The following is an 11,102-nucleotide window of genomic DNA, read 5'->3' as shown; positions in this document are numbered from 1 at the left end:
CCCTGAAAAGCATTACTTGTGTGTGTGTGTGTGTACGATGATGGGACTCACATGAGCGCTCTCACAGCCCCGCCTCAGGTTGATAGTCTTTAATTGACTAATCCCAGAGGGGGGAGGCGGGTTGCTTCGGCAGATTCCCGTCGGTCCCACACAGATCTGCTGCTGCCACACACGCACAGGTAAGCAACAAAAGCGGCACCACCAAATGAAGCAAGTTTGAGCGAGACAATGAGGTGTGTTCCTTCTCCTCCCTCCCAGGACTGACGAAGTTCTTCTGCAGGGCTCCCCCATCGCAAGCGCCAGTTTGGAGGCAAACATCTCATCTGATCATCAACAGCAGCCAGAGGTAGGAGACTTCAATCAAGTCACTTGAAAAGACTCGTGCCAGGACACTTGCTGCCACCTGTGTTCCTCAGTCATGGGAAACTCCAAGAGCGGCGCTGTGTCCAAGGAGATCCTAGAGGACCTGAAGCTCCACACGAAGTTCTCGGAGACGGAGATCACGCAGTGGTACGACAACTTCAAGAAGCAGTGCCCCACCGGCCGCCTCACCAAAGAGGAGTTCGAGGCCATCTACAGCAAGTTCTTCCCGGATAGCGATGGCAACACCTACGCGCAGCACGTCTTCCGATCCTTCGACAGCAACGACGATGGCACCCTAGACTTCAAGGAGTACATCATCGCCCTGCACATGACCTCCACCGGAAAGACCACCCGCAAGCTGGAGTGGGCTTTCTCGCTCTTCGACGTGGACAAGAACGGATACATCACCAAGTCCGAGGTCAAGGAAATTTGCACGGTAAGCTCGGTGTGGGCAGACTAAACGTGCTGCTTTACGATTGACCGCCTGATGGCGCCAAAGCACCACTCGCGTCCAACCTTTTAGGGCTCAAAACATTTCTGATTGCATCTTTACGTTCGATTCGCCACGCGTCGTCGGTGCGGCTCAAGATGGCACCCGCGTGCGTGCGAGATGTGCGAGCGTGATCGGAGCCATGAAGAGTCCACATGCAGGAGACGCAGGATTAAGACTCCAATTGGTGCCAATAAACACGTTAAGACGGCCGAGTTCTTTGAGGCCACCTGTAAAGCTGGTTTTCTCGTGTCGGCGGACTTGCGGGCAGGAGAAGGTCCTTCCATCGGGTCTTGGCGGGTGGGGCAGAGGATGGATACGTCGCGAGTCCCGCAACACAACTGAAGTTATTGATTTGTGCGTCCATTCCCCAAATTAAATTGATCCATGCAGCCATTTCTATAGATGAAATTAATGGTGGCCATTTTCTGGATTGAAAACGTCAAACGGTGCGCTTGGTTGATAGTTTCAGGTCATTTGGTAAAAAACTAGGACGTTTGCTATTTTTTTTTTTAATTTGTGAGATGAAAGTTGATCTGATGGAGGCAGGGGAGAACAAAGACATTTTTCAGCCTCGAGTGGAACCTAAAATGGCACAAGGCCACCTCGGCTGCGTTGCTCTTCGGGCTTTCTTCCAGGACGGTTATGAAGATGATGACGAAGATGATGGTGATGCTGCAGGGGATAGCGCAGCCAGGTGGCGCTCAAACTCCAGAAATCTGTGTTTAAGCGCTCAAAAACGACCTAATTTTGGTCAAAATTGGACCAAGGTGCAAAATTTGGCCAACTTCCTGTTTTTTTTGTATGTTCAAAATAGTTTCTGTTTTTTTTTCCTGCAAAACAACCGAAAATTGGGTTAAATTGATCAAAGTTACAGTTTTAAGGGTGATGCTATTGATCTATGGATAGGTCAAGAGAAAAAAATATAGCCGTGCGTCTGTGTGTGCGTTTCAGGCCATTTTTAAACTGATTCCCAAAGACGAGGTGAACAAACTTCCCGAGGATGAAAACACAGCCGATAAAAGGGCGGAAAAACTTTGGAAGTTCTTTGACAAGGCAGAAAACGGTGAGGGCAAAAATGGGAGACAACTCACTTTGGCGTGAATTGTTGGCGTCTTTTGTCACGCGTGTTGTGTTTTTCAGAGCGCGTGGCCGAGGGCGAGTTCATCCAGAGGGTTCTGGACAACGACGAGGCCCTCCGCTTGATCCAGTACGAGCCACCCAAGTAGCCGAACGCAGCGGCAATTCTCACCAGCGGTAGTGTTAATTTGCAATCAATGCTTACGTCGTTTTTTTTTAAGTGCATGTGAACGTCATCGGTACAGCTATGAATCCACCCCTATCTTAGATTTGGGCCAATGAAAATCTCTGATATCATGATATGATCATGGCATAGATGCGGCATCAATTTTTTTTTGTTTTAGAAGAAAGCACAACTTGATGGTGATGTCCGGTAGAGAATCGAGTAACCACGGGCCCAACGGGCACACGCGTGACGACGGAAAGAAAGAGCGAGCGCGCTCTCTCTCCGCCCCTCGTCACATGGTTTTGCGTCTCAGGCCAAATCTGTCTTTGCTCTTTTCTTGTTGTCAATAAACGTTGATCGAAACCCCGGCAGTGCCACTTTTTGTCTTTTTGCCAGAGAAAGAACGGACTAATTTCTGAGCATTTTTTTTGTGCTCACCTTATGAAAGCCGTCAGGCACTTTTAAATGTTTTGTCGTATTTTAGAGCACCCCAGCTTTGCGTCTCTTTAAGTATAGTGTTTGCGACGCACAAGAAAAGATTAATTTTGACCCGAGCCCAGCTTGGCTTTCACATCTGCCGTCTTCTTGACCTGAATCTTCCTCCTTCTCCTCCTGTTGTTACATCAACACTCCTCCTTTACTGGCGTAATGAGAGGCTACGCACATAACGACCTCGATGAGCTGTCAATCACCCGCTCGTTTTGCGCAGATTATCGGTGTAATCTTGTACACAGCATCTGTCTCAGGTCCAAAGCGCTCGTTCTTTGCCACCACGCTCATTAAATGCGGCGCTCACTAAATCCTCCTCCCCTTTACACGAGAGCCTGTGGCACGCTTGAAGAAAAAGAAGGACAGAGCCGAGATCGGAACCCCGAACATGAAAAGAGTGAGGCGGAACCTGTCTTTTTTTCTCCTGGGTCCCACCGCCTACGTCATAAAGCGGTGGAAAATAAACACACGGGACACCGTTGCTGCAGGGGGAAGCAACGCGTTTACTCAACACAGTTTTGGATGCATGTCATCACTGGTCATGTCTTATGTCGTCTACGGGGCCATCAAGTTGAAAAAAAAAAGCGCTCTGTGGTTTCTTGTCACGTCTTCTACCTGAGCCAGAATCACACGAGTTTGTTCTCCAGAAGTCTGGAAAAAGCTTCCTGTCAAGCGTCATGCAGTTCCTCTCCAGACCAGCAAGCGTCAGCAGAGCGAGTCGTCCTTGTCCTCGTGCAGGTAGTCCATCTGGTCCAGCTCCCTTTCGCAGTCCTCGCATCCGTCCACGCCGCACCCCTCCAATACCAGGACGCCGCCCACGGGATCGGCCGGCTGCGCCTCCGACGCCGTCGGGCCCCCACTCACGCCCACTACCCCCATCCCCGCCACTCCCATCCCCACCAGCGCCCCGCCGGCCCCGCAGGCCAGCGGTCCCACAGCGGGGCTTGCCCCCCGCGGCCACAGTGGGTCCAGGAGCGCCCCCCGCTGGCCCAGCTGGATCAGCTGGCTGACTGAATAGAGACCGCCCCCTGCGCGGAGCACCTCCTCGTAGGATGGGGCGCGGGCGGCGGCGCGAACCTCTTCCAAGCGTACGCGGGCGCGGTGCTTCATCTCGATGATGGTTTTGGTGTAAGAATTGAGCGTGGCCACGGCAGCCGCCATGCAGCAGCTGAACGACAGCCACGCCAGGCTGGAGGAGGGAGAGCAGAGCGTCAACGCTTCAGGAATTCTGATGACGACGCGTGTGTGCAGACGTACGCAAAGGACCAGCCATAGTCCCACGTCTGGGGCCTCCAGTCTTTGGGCCCGATGCTGACGGTCATCTGGAAGACGGTGGTGTACATCATATGTGCCACCATGCCCATCATGCCTGGAGGTGGGGGGGGGGGTTGAGGATTGGCTGATGCGGATTGCAGTATTATAAAAATAATAAAAAGAGGCGTGGCACCTGACAGCACGGTGCACATGGCGGCAAAGGCGTTGATCTTGAGGGCGTTCATCTCCCTCTTGGCGCACAGGCAGATGGCCTCCACCCACATGAGCAAGAAGCCCATGGCCAGCAGGCCGATATACATAAATTCGCTGACCACCGACAGCCACAGCACACCTACAGGAGCAGACGTGGGCGTCAACGGTGGCGCCCGGGCGACTAAGGCGGCACCGACCTTGAGTCTCGCCCGGGGTCAGCTCGATGAAGCTGCGACACTTTTCCACCTGGTCCTCCCCTGGAACAAAAACGGCAATCAGCAGACGGCCGTCCATTTCCCTTTACAGCCACTCACCTTCGTTGTGCCTCTCACACGAGAGCCAGAATCCCGTGTGGAAGTAACGCAGCATGTACTTGTCCTCGCCCGTCTCCCAGATGTAATGGACAGCGTTGGCCAGCTGCTTCCTCCTGAGGATGGCCAGCTGCTCCTTCTGCAGCCACGTCAGCGTCACATTGGACGGCGGGTTCCTGGGGTCCGGCGTCGGGGCCTCTGAGGGGGGGGGGGGGGTGACAATTTTCAGAGACGCTCAGTTTACAGAAGTTTCCTCCAAGACCCGATCTCAGGCCTGAGTTTTAAGGCTAACACGTAGCCACCTAGCATGATGACGTCAAGGTTTAAGGAGGATTGAGTGCTGCTTTGCATCCTGGCCCTTCATCGGGAAACTCTTAATCTGATGATTCCTTAGGGCGACGCTGCCCACACATGTGCAACATTGTATAGCACATGCTGGAAAAAAAAAAAAAGATAAGCCTGCCACAATCCACAAGAGTTGGGAGATTAGCAACAAAGCTTTCGGGGATTACGAGAATCCGCGCCAGTCCGCTGTTTGATAAAACAACGACCGTATGTGTCACAACAGCACTTTGATGCCTGCTCCTTCTCAACTTTGCCACAAAACAAACCCCAAAGTCAGTTCGGCCATTGTCATCAAAAGCACCCGATAAATTGTTTTGCCACTAGGCGGCGCTCTGACCTGTGGTGTAGGGCTGGCTGTTGTTCTGGCCGCAGTTTCTCATCTTGACGGGTGACAGGCAGAGCGGCTTGACCACCTTGTGGGTCCCCTCGCACCAGTACGACGTGCAGAAGGCCGACACGGACAAGCTGAGGGCCAACGAGGTCAACGCCAGTGACAGCAAAGAACGCTGTCGGCGGGACATATTTTCCAACATGGCCGACAGCTCCGCTTCCTCTTGCCGGCTGGGGACCAGGCTCAGAGACGCGGTGGCATGGCCAAACCCAGGCCAGGAGGTTTAAGAAACGGGCGGATGGCAAAGGCGGATGCACGGACGTCACTTTCCGGCGCTTTGCCGACGGTCCCGGCTACATGGCAGTGTCCCAACCTTAATGGAGACCAAGCACGTGTTCCACCTCAAAATGGATCGAGTAAGGCACCCTCCCTTTTTGTTTCATGACTCACCCGACGATGATGAGCGGACACCCTCTCCCATTCTGCCGAGTTGTCCTGCGATGAACGTATTCAACGTGATGCCGGGATTTTCCAAAACTGGCCTTTGGTCAATACTGAAAGTTAACAGAACGTCTAAGCAAGTCGGAATGCTAAAACATGAGCAAGTACTAAAACCTAACACGGAGTGCTGAAATAATGGATCTATGGATAATTTTGTTACTTAAAATGTCTTGATGACTCACCAGCACGAGCACTTTGTTGCCGCTCCCCTCCGTCCGTCCGTCCGTCCATCCGCGCGTTCGGGTGCTGGTGTGGCGCGGTAAAGCCGTCCGCTTTTCTTGGCGTAATCCTGGCGAGTCATCATCACAAGTCATCACAAGTCCATCTGTCGCTAGGCTCCGCTCAGAACGCGCCCGTGCACGTCAACTTTGACCCGGGCTCCGATAGCACCAATCAAGTCATCGGCGAGACTCGATCAACTCGGCGACCCGCCGCGTTTCCTGACAACATACCACCGAACGCTGACAAAATGTTGAAACAGCAGCATAAGATAAAGAATGGAAACAAAGTAAATAACGCTGACACATTTGATTACTTACTTGGTTTATCCTCAAGCATGACATTATCATCATCACCATTTCATTTCAATCGGAAGTTTGCTGAATCGATAAATATTCAATAAATAAATCAGAACCTGGTATTTAATTATTATTATGAACAATATACAACATGAATATATAACAGCAGCAGGTCACTATTTACATCACGACAATAATAAATATCTCTCGCGAATGTATGCAACGCCTACATGCCACATCTTTGTCGTCCTCTTGTGGTCACACTCAGAAAGTCTTCAAACGGAAAGCCAAATGACAGAAAACATTCAAATAGAAATATGTGAAAAATTACAGCAATAAAAAATAAATGTAATTCCTACAGCACAGACACACTGCAAAAATAAGGTTTTCCTTTAAAAAAAAATGACAAATAAAAGATACAGTGTAGTAGTTCATTTGTCTGGATACACTGATGAATTACTGAGCGTAATTTCTCATCATCATCAACAACAACAATTTAATTTCATTTTTGCTGCACACGCCGCGTCAATAAATATTCAAGCTATGATTTAAATACTTGACGGAAAGATTCATGTGTCATTATGTTAACACACACACTCACACAAAAGAATCACACAATACTTGCTTTACACATGTGTGGAAACAGGCTCGCTCGCAGGTAACGCATGTGTGCATGAGTCCAAATGTACACGTGATTGTGAACGCGTACATATTGACCGTTTGCGTACCCGTTGGGGCTACAAAATGTAAAGGCGGCCCCATGCCATTTGTCCCAGCCGGAAGGGAGGGGTGTGGAGTTAGCGCAATGCTAATGCTAACAACATCAACACAACAACACTACACCACAGCGAGAGTACAAGGCGAGCAGGAGGAGCTAAACGAACTGGTTCATTTTCACGAGTTGCACCAGCTCCACCCCTCCCTGCTCGTCACATGACCGTGGAAACATCACAACATTCGGGGACTACTTCTCCTTAGTTGGGGGGGTGGGGCTTGGTCCTGAGGGGCTATAGGCGGGATATCGACATGCTGGGATGGAGGCGCAGTTTTCAGGCGGTTCAAGTCCAGAAGCTTCACCCCCTCGCTGCCCAGCCCGAAAAGCAACAGCGAGTCCAGATTCTAAAAAGAGTTTTCTTTGGATACCAACAAAAACAAATTGAGCATTCATAATCAATAGGAATAACAGAAAGGCATTCTTGTTGGAATTAGATGAGAATGCTGAGATGGCTTACCTGCGCCTGCTCTGCTTTTGGAGTCTCCAAAGGGGTCATCACCCGGGTGAGGGGCGCTCGGAGACCCCAGGACATCCATTGCATCGGCGCAACCTTCATCACAGCACCACAAGCTTATTTATTGACGCAAACATTCTTTATAGCGAGAAAATGTGGAGCATTTATTCTTTCAAATGACAAATTGGACAAATGAAGAGGTGTGGTGTCTTACCTGGCGCCCCCCAGGGGTCATTTTGAGCATTGGAGGTGTCTCCGAACGGGTCGCAATCATCAACGGGGGAAGACGCACCACACCCCCACGGGTCCGAGCCGGTGGGGGGTGCAGAGTCAGTGGCAGCGCCCCACGCGTCCCCGCCGCTTTGACTCAGTGGAAGCGCGGCAAAGGGATCCGACGTCCCGCCTTTTTCTTCGTCTTTGGGGGACGATGCGGGGCCGGAAAAGGGATCCTCGTCGGGTGGCGCCGAGAAAGGGTCGCCCTCAGGGGGTGCCAAGACTTCTTCATCTTTTGGGGTGCTGAATGGGTCATTTTTTGGGGCCACGCTGAGGTCGGTAGGCGGAATTTCTTCACAGGAAGTTGATATGAGAGGGGCGGCAAATGGGTCATCTTTTGTGGCGATGACGGGGTCATCCTTAGGGGTGCTAAATGGGTCGTCTTTCGGGGTGCTGAAGGGATCGTTCTTAGGTGTACTAAATGGGTCGTCTTTTGGGGTGCTAAATGGGTCATTTTTCGGGGTGTTAAATGGATCATCTTTTGAGGTGCTAAAAGTATTGTCTTTCGGGGTGTTAAATGGGTCGTCTTGTGGGGTGTTAAATGGGTCATCTTTTGGGGTGCTAAAAGCATCATCTTTCGGGCTGTTAAATGGGTCATCTTTTGGGGTGCTAAAAGCGTCGTCTTTTGGAGTGTTAAATGGGTCATCTTTCGGGGTGTTAAATGGGTCATCTTTTGGGGTGTTAAATGGGTCATCTTTCGGGGTGTTGAATGGGTCATTTTTTGGGGTATTAAATGGGTCGTCTTTGGGGGTGCTGAATGGGTCATCTTTAGGGGTGCTGAATGGGTCCCCTTTTGGAGTAGTAAAAGCATCATCTTTTGGGGCGTTGAAGGGGTCGTCTTTAGGGGTGCTAAATGGGTCCCCTTTTGGGGTGTTAAAAGGGTCATCTTTGGGTGTGTTATCTTTAGAGGGGTCATCTTGGGGTGCATTCAAGGGCCGCTCCGTTGAGCTGCTGAATGGGTCATTGTTGGAAGCAGTGAAGGGGTCCTCTTGGTTTTCGGTCTGGTTCTGGAGGGATCCTGCCGGTTTTGCGGCGTGGTTTTGTGCCACAAAGGGGTCTGGCGTGTCTGTTTGTGCTTTAAGAGGATGGCCGTCCGAAACTTGAGCGCTCTCCAAAGAATTGTCATCAGTTTGAGAAAGACCTGAATCTGAGGCGCCCCAGGGATCAGGGGCCACCTTGGAGGCCCCCCAGGGGTCAGGCTTGGCATCTTCCTCACCGTCTTCCTCCGTCTTCTGACCTGACCAGGCCTGATTCGCAACGGAGCTTCCTTTTCCAGCATCTTCCCATTTCAGTTCATCTTCTGACATGTTGCCCTTAGAAGCGGCAGCAAATAAAAACAAATGTGGAACTTTGAGAAAAAGAAGACAAAATGAAGGAGCGGAAAGGTGCACCGTGGCAACCTCGGCACGCTCACCCTCCTTTCGGCCTCCTTTTTCTGCTGCTCCTGTTTGACGCGCTCCTCCTTGCGGGCGGCGAAGGATGCGGTGAGGTCGGCCACCGAGGGAATGTTGTCCAGCGACGGGAGCCCCGAGGCGCCGGCAACGTAGCATGGCTTATAGTTGGGGTCCTTGACGACGTCCGAGGACGAGGCTGCCACCAACAGAAGGCCGGATGAGCCGCGGGACAGAACGAGTGAGCGCGGGCCCGAGACACTTACCCGCAGAACCTTTCGACGTCTTCTCTCGAGTCTTAACAGCAAAGTCGCGCTCCTCCTTTAGTTTGTCGTCGTCCTCCATCAGCACCAGGACCACTTTGGCCTTCTCTCGCACGTTTGAACCCTGGATGCACGTTCATGTCAGCGGAGGCAGGAAGTGAGCGAGGGAGGGTGGCTGGTGGCATTGACCTGATCTTTGCCATCTTTCTCCACAAATCTGTACTCGGTGAGGGCTTTGACGATGTAGATGTTGTCCTTCATCTTGAGGAGCACACGGTCGTCACCCGTCTTCAGCAGGTACTCCAGCAGCGTCAGCGACTGACAAACACATCAATAAGTTCCCAAAAACAACCTAGAAAAAAAAGTACAAAGCGTGACGCCGGACGGCGTTGGTGTCGCAGTCACCTTATGGATGTGCCGCCAGTTCCTGTCGTCCTTGAGCCTCTTCCACAGCATGGTCATGATCTCATTACAGGCCACCACGTTGTAGGTCAGGTCGGAGATGTCGGCCATCTGCGAGCTAGACGGGCCCCATGGGTCGTTGGACGTAGCTTCTCGAACCTGCGCCACAGCCGAATCAGCCTTCCTGCATCTTCAGTGACATTGCACGCGGGAGCCACCTACCTTAACCTCGGCCTCAGAGTAGTTCTGGACCAGGTTCTTCAGCTGTCGGCGCAGCATAGAAGACGTCATGGTGCCTACTAGGACACAACGGTTTGCTTATGATCGACCAAAACCCAATGAGAACCCTTTAGAATGAGCTGCAGAAGTGGCTCATCGCCAAGGGAGCCACCATCATGGAGTGAAGCAAAGCTCTTGTCTTATCTTGTCCAAAAGTCTCCTATACTTTTTTTGACACGGTTTGACGTGTACGAACCTGTGAGTGATGTCCTGCTGTGGTGTCCAAGGCTAATATCGCTAATGTAGCTAGTGCAGCTAACAGCTCATCACGCTGACCTCCTTTGCTGCTCAATGCTGAAAAATGAATCCGAGACAAACCTCAATGCCAGAACAGTTAAAGAACAAATAGCTTGATTGGTGCTAATTTACTAACAACTTTGGTTGGAAACGCGATGAACTCTCGACGTATTCTCCAATGTTGGCCATACATCGGCTGCTCCTGTTCAGCAGCAAATAGCCATAATTATCCGGGCCAGACGCTAGGCGTCGCCGTCTGGAGGCCCTCGTAAGTCAACGCGGACAAAGCACGAACATTTCCGCAACGAAACAAGTAAAAAGAATACAAACGCCTGTTTGAAAACGTCTTCTGTTTGTAATGTTTGGTTATTTTCAGGACCACGGAGAGAGACAGGAGCAGACATGGCGGCGGCCGAGCGCTACAAGCTGTCAAATCAGCTTTTTTATCCTACACGACAACAAGTAACAGGCCAAGGGGAGAGATTTTAAAAAGGTGGACATGTCTTAACTGTCGGGCGTCGTCTTACAGCCACGGAAATGTCGCGCAAATTAAAACTACTCACCCTGGCAACATACGAGGGATCTTCCCGTTCTTGCTTGTGTTGTACTCGAAAGGAGGTTCGACGTGCTTTGTCGCCACCTACCGACCGGAAGAGGAGTCGGTACAAACGTGACAACAAAAAGGACCAAAAAAGGAAAGTCGATGCTTTCTTTGGATTAATCTTGAGAAAAAAACAAAACATATATTAAACTAGTATTGTCTTTTTTTCCAGTTGTCTACATTAAAATGTATTTTTCCATCAGTGTTACTTAATTGAAAGATTATTCCGTTTCTGTGTTTGTTCTGCATGCCATAGCAAAGCTGAAAAGGAAATACTAGGCCTAAGGTGTTAACTTTAATTTCAATTGAAAAAATCTGTAAATTTTACAGCCTCACTCACAAATAGCGTCTTCTACCTTGGGTGCT

The 11,102-nt window shown here is 50.8% G+C and overlaps 3 protein-coding genes across 5 annotated transcripts; 1 reads left to right on the top strand and 2 right to left on the bottom strand.

Moving 5' to 3' along the window:
* Nucleotides 1-265: 265 nt before the first annotated feature.
* On the top strand, nucleotides 266-2,403 carry LOC133144712 (recoverin-like). Its single transcript, XM_061267612.1, has 4 exons — nucleotides 266-346; nucleotides 417-799; nucleotides 1,808-1,919; nucleotides 1,997-2,403. Exons 2-4 carry the CDS (start codon nucleotides 419-421, stop codon nucleotides 2,080-2,082), a joined length of 579 nt encoding a protein of 192 aa, XP_061123596.1. The 5' UTR covers nucleotides 266-346; nucleotides 417-418; the 3' UTR covers nucleotides 2,083-2,403.
* Nucleotides 2,404-3,293: 890 nt separating this feature from the next.
* On the bottom strand, nucleotides 3,294-5,244 carry LOC133144698 (germ cell-specific gene 1-like protein). Its single transcript, XM_061267590.1, has 6 exons — nucleotides 5,049-5,244; nucleotides 4,370-4,564; nucleotides 4,253-4,312; nucleotides 4,036-4,194; nucleotides 3,846-3,957; nucleotides 3,294-3,777 (listed from the first exon to the last, which is right to left on the bottom strand). Exons 1-6 carry the CDS (start codon nucleotides 5,242-5,244, stop codon nucleotides 3,294-3,296), a joined length of 1,206 nt encoding a protein of 401 aa, XP_061123574.1.
* A 922-nt stretch (nucleotides 5,245-6,166) lies between these two features.
* LOC133144677 (epsin-2-like) lies at nucleotides 6,167-11,010 on the bottom strand. Of its 3 annotated transcripts, none has more exons than XM_061267540.1 (10): nucleotides 10,699-11,010; nucleotides 10,095-10,192; nucleotides 9,842-9,918; nucleotides 9,623-9,778; nucleotides 9,407-9,535; nucleotides 9,221-9,341; nucleotides 8,978-9,153; nucleotides 7,505-8,876; nucleotides 7,294-7,386; nucleotides 6,167-7,194 (listed from the first exon to the last, which is right to left on the bottom strand). In XM_061267540.1, exons 3-10 carry the CDS (start codon nucleotides 9,908-9,910, stop codon nucleotides 7,181-7,183), a joined length of 2,130 nt encoding a protein of 709 aa, XP_061123524.1. In that variant the 5' UTR covers nucleotides 9,911-9,918; nucleotides 10,095-10,192; nucleotides 10,699-11,010; the 3' UTR covers nucleotides 6,167-7,180. The 3 variants fall into 3 exon arrangements, with proteins under 3 accessions (XP_061123524.1, XP_061123526.1, XP_061123525.1); XM_061267542.1 differs by having other exon boundaries at nucleotides 9,842-9,915; XM_061267541.1 differs by lacking the exon at nucleotides 10,699-11,010 and adding an exon at nucleotides 10,272-10,687.
* Between the last annotated feature and the right edge of the window lie 92 nt (nucleotides 11,011-11,102).

The sequence above is a fragment of the Syngnathus typhle genome, linkage group LG20, assembly GCF_033458585.1.
Source record: "Syngnathus typhle isolate RoL2023-S1 ecotype Sweden linkage group LG20, RoL_Styp_1.0, whole genome shotgun sequence".
NCBI classification, from domain to species: Eukaryota; Metazoa; Chordata; class Actinopteri; order Syngnathiformes; family Syngnathidae; genus Syngnathus; species Syngnathus typhle.
The sequence above is the reverse complement of the archived record's forward strand: the minus strand, read 5'-3'. Positions and strand labels throughout refer to the sequence as shown.

Bases quoted from the DNA above. Each gene is read 5' to 3' on its own strand.
- LOC133144712 (XM_061267612.1), top strand. From the start codon at position 419: ATGGGAAACTCCAAGAGCGGCGCTGTGTCCAAGGAGATCCTAGAGGAC. The intron at 800-1,807 runs GTAAGCTCGGTG...TGTGCGTTTCAG, and splicing joins AGGTCAAGGAAATTTGCACG to GCCATTTTTAAACTGATTCC. The intron at 1,920-1,996 runs GTGAGGGCAAAA...TGTGTTTTTCAG, and splicing joins CTTTGACAAGGCAGAAAACG to AGCGCGTGGCCGAGGGCGAG.
- LOC133144698 (XM_061267590.1), bottom strand. From the start codon at position 5,244: ATGTTGGAAAATATGTCCCGCCGACAGCGTTCTTTGCTGTCACTGGCG. The intron at 4,313-4,369 runs GTGAGTGGCTGT...TTTTTGTTCCAG, and splicing joins GTGTGAGAGGCACAACGAAG to GGGAGGACCAGGTGGAAAAG. The intron at 3,958-4,035 runs GTGCCACGCCTC...CCCCACCTCCAG, and splicing joins CATGTGCACCGTGCTGTCAG to GCATGATGGGCATGGTGGCA.
- LOC133144677 (XM_061267540.1), bottom strand. From the start codon at position 9,910: ATGACGTCTTCTATGCTGCGCCGACAGCTGAAGAACCTGGTCCAGAAC. The intron at 9,779-9,841 runs GTAGGTGGCTCC...GCTGTGGCGCAG, and splicing joins ACTCTGAGGCCGAGGTTAAG to GTTCGAGAAGCTACGTCCAA. The intron at 8,877-8,977 runs GTGAGCGTGCCG...GCCGCTTCTAAG, and splicing joins AAAAGGAGGCCGAAAGGAGG to GGCAACATGTCAGAAGATGA.